Here is a 6,919-nt window from a genome sequence, read left to right as displayed (position 1 = left end):
TGATCACTCACATAAACCTATCAGTATGATATTTTTGAATGACAATTTTATCTACAGAGTTGTGGTCATCAAAAGTTACAAAAGTAAAGCCCTCTTCTTGCCACTGCCTCAGTCAGTAATGATTTCAATCACTTCAATTTTCCCATATTGTTCAAAATAATCTCTTAGGTGATGTTCTTCAGTGTCTTCTTTAATGCCACCAACAAAGGTTTTTTCACAGTTAAGTGGCACCTAGTCTTTGAGAGTCTTCCCTTGAGACAGCTCTCTTTGGTTCCACTACTCTTCCATCTACCTTGTGTGGCCTTGCTTTCGTGGCTGCATCCACCTCCTCCACTGTAGAGTAAGTGACAAATCCAAAGCCTCTGGAACGCTTGGTGTTTGGATCTCTCATTACCACATCGTCTGTGAGCATTCCCCATTGCTCAGAATGGCTTCTCAGACTCTCATCTGTTGTTTCAAAGCTCATCCCTCCAATGAAGAGTTTTCGCAGCTGTTTGGATTCTTTAGGAGACTCTGACTTAGACACGACCACAGTGGGCAGAAAAAAAAAAAGGCTTTAACGATGCTTCCCCTGCGGAGTCCACGGGCAGAAAGGAGTAACCTACCCAACGTGATTGACTTTCTTAAAAAGAAAACAAAAAGTCTCTTGAATCATTTTAGAAGTCATTTTCTGAAAAGTATGTTTTGAGTGTTTCATATTTGGACTTTTGATCCAGATAGTTATAATCTCTAGTGTTTCATGGGTGGAAAGAAAAGACAGCTTTGTTCAAAGATAATTTGTTCGTTGATTATTAGGGAGTTAGGCACAGCTGCTTTTTGGATAAGTAGTGTTTGTTAACTGATCACAAGAACACAAGAAGGACCAACACGTAATATAATGTGAGGTAGCAGTCAGGAACATAATTGGTTCAGACACATTCAGTTTGATGAGACGCTATGTTTATTGGTTTCAGGTTCCTAAAGTCACCTACACTGAGTTCTGTCAAGGTCGGACAATGAGATGGGCTTTAGCATGGAGTTTTTATGAGGATGTAACAGTACCAGTAAGTAGAATCTTGCTTGGGCTTTCCAAATATGAACACATGGTGGGTTTTAATAAGTCATAAATGAACTAAATCTGTACTGGCTTCTTTACCTGAAATTTGCCCCACATCCTTCTGTCAAAATGGAAAGTAGTTGTAAACAAGACATAATTCTAGAAAGATGACTATGGTGACCACGGACCCTTCTCTGTGGGTTCGTGTGGGATAGTGATTCTTGGTCATCAAACGTAAAGTAATTGGAAATTGTATCTTTTAGGAATTAAAAATCTGGGTAGTCTAACCTGTAGAAACACCTTGGGGATATAATTCTGGGTGGTCTAACCTGTAGAAACACCTTGGGGATATAATTCCCCAGGAATTGAAATTGAACCCTGTTTTCTGTGTATTTTTCTTTGCCACTACTGGTTTCCCAGAGTAGCTGCCTCCTGAGCATGAATTTGTAAGTTGCTATCTTGGGTTATGGGCTTTTGATGTATGACACTTGGAGGTCGTTTTAGTGAAAAGGTTTTATTTTGGCTTTAAGATTAACACTAGAATATTGATTATTTTTTAATCTGAGTAATGGATGGCATCATTATCCAATTTTCTCTACTTTGTGTATGCTTGAACATTTTAATTTCACAAACTTCTCTTTGTCCTCTGTGCTGCTATATGTAAAGGAAAAATGATTTTGAGCTGATCAGGCTGAACATTTCCTGGGCCAAGCTGAGAACTGGTTGATAGAACAGCATCTGTGGGTTCCCACATTTCCCTTACATCTTTTACATCTCCAAAAGAGTAATTTACTTACTGGAGCCTGGAGCCTTCAGCCTTAAGTTTATACCTAAATTACTGAGGATATGTTCCTCCTCCTAGTATTTATGCCACTTCTCGGAAGGAAGGTTGGGCAATCTACTTCTGCAGTGATACCGCCTCGGAAACCCAAGGAGAGGTCGCTATGAGTCAGAACCGACTTGACGGCAGTGAGTTTGGTTTAGTACCTTGACCAGGGAGCTCTGGTGGTGTAGTGCCTAAGGAATTTGACTGCTAACCAGAAGGCTGGCAGTTCAAACCCACCAGCCACTCTTCAGAAGAAAGATTGAGCAGTCAACTTTTCTATAGTGATACTGCCTCAGAAACCCAAGGAGGGGTCCCTATGACTCAGATCCAACTCGATGGCAGTGAATTTTTTTTTTTTTGTTGTTTGTTTGTTTAGTACCTTGATCAAGGAGCTCTGGTGGTATAGAGATGAAGGTATTTGGCTGCTAACCAGAAGGTTGGCAGTTCAAACTCATTAGCTGTTCCACAGAAGAAAGTTGGGGCAATCTGTATCCGTAAAGATTTATAGCCTTAGAAACCCAGTGGGGGTCACTGTGAGTTGGAGTTAGCTCAGTGGCAGTGAGTTTGAGTACCTTGACTAAGGAGCTCTGGTTGCACAGTAGTTAACACACTCAGCTGCTAACCAAAAGGTCAGCAGTTCAAACCCACCAGCCACTCTGCAAAAGAAAGATGAGGCAGTCTGCTTCTGTAAAGTTTTATAGTCTTGGAGACCCTATGAGCAGTTCTACTCTGCTCTGTAGGGTAGCTGTGAGTTGGAATCAACTAGATAGCAGTAGATTTGGTTTTGGTGTAGTACAGCTGCTAAACGAAAGGTTGATGATTTCAAACCCACCAGCCGCTCCATGGGAGAAAGATGTGGCCATCTGCTCCAGTAAAGATTTGCTGCCTTGGGAACTTGTGGGGCAGCAGTGGTTTTGTTTTTTTGTTTTGTTTAGCCCTTTGTCCTTCAGGCCCCTCTGCTCCTGAGTCCAAACGGGTTTGTTCAAGGTGCTTCTCTCCCAAGGTCTTGACTGCTCTTGGTCTCTAAAGTTATCTTGAATGTTGTTGCATCTATGAACCTCTGTAGACATGTGCACAAGAACAGATAGTACTTTGATTCTGAGTATAGGAGCTTGTCTTTCCCCTACCCTTGGTCTGTTGTGACTAATGCTATGTTTTTTTTTTTTTTTTTTTTTTTTTTAATTAGGATTTGGGTGAAGATTTACAGAGTAAATTCACTTTTCATACAGCAGTTCACATATACTTTGTCTCATGTCATTGACCAAAATTTACAATGCAGCAGCTCCCCTCCCACTTCCTCCCCATAGTTACCTCCTCCCAGTGTCCATCCCTTCATACTCTTCTGCACCCTGAGCTATCTCCCTGTGCCTAAGCAGCCCTTCCTTCTCCCATGATTGTTCTCTCCAGAGCATGTGTCTACTTGAGGTAAATGTTTAACTCACATGCCTGTACTTTGTTTGGCTGGAAACCACAGTTGTGGGTTCAATTCCAGACCTGAAGGGCAGCTAGGGGCCATAGTCTCAGTGGTTACACCAGGCTCCATTGGACCAGCAAACCTGGTCCCCAACTTCTTTTTTTTTTTTTTTGCCTCCAAATGATTTTGAGTTTTGTACCACATTGTTCTCCCTCTTTATGCAGGATCTCCTACATCCCTTCCAAGTGGATGGCAGTGGTAGCTGGGCACCATCTAGTTCTTCTGGTCTCATAGTTGTATAGGTTGCAGATCGGATGGTGTACCAGTCGCTAGGACTGATTGTTTCCATTAATTTTGGTTTTCTTCTTTCTTCTTGACGAGGAGAGACCCGTTGTTGCATCTAGATGGCAGCTTCCTAGCTTTTAAGGTCCCAGTCGCTACTCGCCAAAGTAGTAGTGGAACAATGTTTTGTATAGTGTGTTATGCCAATTGAGTTTGATGTCCCCTGCGACTATGGTCCCAAGCCCGCAGGATCAACTACTCGGTCCCTCTGGGTAGCTGGCTGTGACCAGGTAATGACCATAACCTTGCCCCTTGTCAGCTCTACTATACACCTGGGAATTCTGATCATTCACATGAACTTATAGGCCCATTGTCTGCCAACCCTGTATATGATCTTGGATACACTCTCCATTTAGACATACCTAATTGTTTAGCTTGTTCACCCATCTATCCGTCCCTATACCCATGTTTGCTTTCACTGACAACTCAGTATTGTATATTAATGCTATGGTTTGAAGTAAATTTCCCAGTCATGTTTGACTGGCCTTTTCCCTGGAAGCCTCTGTACAATGGCTGCAGAGAATCTAAATGTCAGTGTTGTTTTATGCACAGAGAGACAGCTCATGGGGCAGGAGTGCATGGAGGGATGGACACAGGGAAGAGGTGACTATTGGGAGGAAGTGGGAGGGGAGCTGTTACATTGGGGTAAATTGTAGTCAATGTCATGAGACAAAGTGTATGTAACCTGTTGTATGGAAAGTATATTTGCTCTATAAACTTTCACCCAAATCACAATTAAAAAAAAAATAAAGAGAGAGAGAGAGAGAGACTTGGATTCTAGGAAAAAAAAAAAAAGTTAGTGTTGCAGATATTCACTGGGTAAAAAGATGGTTCTTGATTGCCTAACATAGTGACTGTCATTATTGTTACTGAATTTTACACGTAAAAATGATTGAAATGGCAAATGTTTTATTATATATATTGGTCCACAGACAGATAAAAAAGATGATCTTTTCTGTCACCTTCTAGAATACCAGGCCCTTCACACCAAATGGTTAAGATCGTTAATAATACCTTAAGTTCTCCCTGTGCAGGCACTAACAGTGGCAGGAAAGTAGAACTGCACCTGTTTCCAAATGCTTTCTGCTTACCCTGCTTCCCAGGTAGATTGTTGGCACCAAGCAGTCTCCACATCCTGAGACCAGAGCTACCCTTGCCTTCTTGGATTTGTAGTCATTTCAGATTCAAATATCAAAGGGGGGCTGTGTTTCTGTGTTAGCAAAATCGACTTATTTTGAACCCCTTTTCCCCCTTTCAAGCCTCCCTCTCTTTAGGTCATCATTTAGCTTTGTTCATAGTTTGCACCTCTCAAAAAGGAGCAAAATGCCTTTTGCTAAGGGTGTCAGATTTCTCCCATGTTAGAGTATTCATCCCTCTCTACCACTACCCCCAACCCCAAGCTCTTATTAGTGCACTCCCAAGTGTTCCATTAGATGCACTTAAACTGCTACAGGAAAAATGGCGGTTTCTGATTTGTAGTAACCCAGCAACAGTTTCTTAGCACTGGTGCCTTTGAGCAGCAACTGCTTTCCCTGGGGGTAATCCCCAGGTGCTTGTAAGGTTTTTATTTGGCTGTCCTCTTGGTTCTGCTTCCCTCTAGGTAAACCTTTCCCCAGCCCCTGCTTTTTGAAAAGCTCACCTGGCTTATCCCCCTTTCACTCCTTGGGGTGAGGTAAGGGAGGAATCTGCTTTAGCAGAGGAGGCCAAGGAATAGAGCTAGTTAAGCAGAAATATTGACCTACTCCCCCCCCCACACACACACACACTCCTGCCATTTTAGGGTAAATGTGCAAGTTACTATGGCAACTTCTGTTTTCACTTATCTTGGGTCTACTGACTGTTTCTGTTGGTTCTGAATGCTGAAAAATTCATTGCTGATTCAAGTGCCTGCACTAAGCCCATTGCTGTTGTTTGGATTTACTTTAGCAACAAAAACACAAGTCATATTTTGACAGAATTTTTGTACATTCTTTTTTGGCTGATGATGAGTATAAGGGAGCATATTTCAATTATTGTTCTTTACAGAATTCCAATAAACCATTTAGAATTTCTGTCTCTCTGTCCCATCTTCTCCTCTTAATTGCTCAGAGCATTATTTTAGCTTTGCTTTGCTTTCAGGAAATCTGACACTTGTTAAAAGAAAAGGGAGAAAACGTGGGTCTGGTGAGTTGTACACTCTTAGTATATGGCTGTTGCCCAGAAACTCTGGTTTTGAAAGATTATCCCCCCAGCCCCTTGTTTAAAGTACTTCCTTTAAGACTGAAATTTTCCTGTCTTGGGAGTAATAACTAGAAAATGCTTTGGGCTCTTTGGTTTCTGAAAAGCAAAGCAGTGTCATTTTATTGGTAGTTTGATGTTCCAAAAATTCACAGGAGGCAAGGCTATGGGGGGCTGTTGGAGAACAGATGGGGGGAGGTCAGAGTAATTAGGTAAAGTTGTTAATGCCAGAGCTGGGGTCTCCTGACAGTGCTCTACTTATAACCCCATGGATTTTCAAACTAGTTCCAGATAGATGAGGGATTCCAAATAGGTACCCCAGGAATTGACAGTAAGGCAGACATCAGATTGATACTCCAGGCTTTGCACTCATTTTAACTAGAGCAGGCCTGGTTTTATAAGTGGTATATATTGATTTTATTTGCTGAAGGGATTCTGCTGTTAAAAAATGGTTTGAAAACCAGTAGTATACCAAGCTATACATTATGCTACAAAATAGATGTGATAATTGGGAAGCTAAGCTCTTGAGCAAAGTCAAAGCTAAGGACCTTTTTCTTAGTTATTTTTCTTGTTAAATATTGATCTTCATTTTGGTGATACCAAAGAAACATGACATCATTTTCCATCCCTTAAGAGGCTTACTTTTAGAATGTGTTTGGATTGCCAAATGGGAAACCAGTTTGTTCTGTAAACTTTCACCCAAATCACAATAATAAATAAATAATAAAAACAGGCTTAGCTTTATGGGAGAGGAAGAAGAAAATCAAATAAAATAATTAATACAAAATTGTATGAGTAATGCTGAAATGAATGATAAGGACAAGAGTGGTTGGGGATTTAGAAAAGGAAACCATTCAGGCTGGGTGTGTTAGATTGGGTTCTCTAGAGAAACACAAAAAACCAGCAATATATATATATATATTTAGAGAGAGAGAGAGAGAGAGAGATTTATCTTAGGTAAATGGCTCACAAGCGTATAGAAGCCGACAAGTCCAAGCCGAAAAGTCCGTCTCTGGAGGAGATGGGGCTTGCGCCCGCCTTGGCTTCCGCAAGCACAGGGGAGCCGAGAGATTCAAGCTGGCAT

General features: G+C 41.4%; 1 protein-coding gene across 1 annotated transcript in view; it reads left to right on the top strand.

Moving 5' to 3' along the window:
- METTL16 (methyltransferase 16, N6-methyladenosine) overlaps nucleotides 1–6,919 on the top strand; it is a 110,091-nt gene that overhangs the window by 87,904 nt on the left and 15,268 nt on the right. The window contains exon 7 of the mRNA XM_007937459.1: nucleotides 954–1,043. Within this exon, the coding sequence (XP_007935650.1) occupies nucleotides 954–1,043 (90 nt within the window). The remainder of the gene's footprint in view (nucleotides 1–953; nucleotides 1,044–6,919) is intronic.

This window comes from Orycteropus afer, unplaced genomic scaffold (assembly GCF_000298275.1).
Source record: "Orycteropus afer afer isolate SDZICR_OR568_19922 unplaced genomic scaffold, OryAfe1.0 scaffold00042, whole genome shotgun sequence".
Classification (NCBI taxonomy): domain Eukaryota; kingdom Metazoa; phylum Chordata; class Mammalia; order Tubulidentata; family Orycteropodidae; genus Orycteropus; species Orycteropus afer.
The sequence above is the reverse complement of the archived record's forward strand: the minus strand, read 5'-3'. Positions and strand labels throughout refer to the sequence as shown.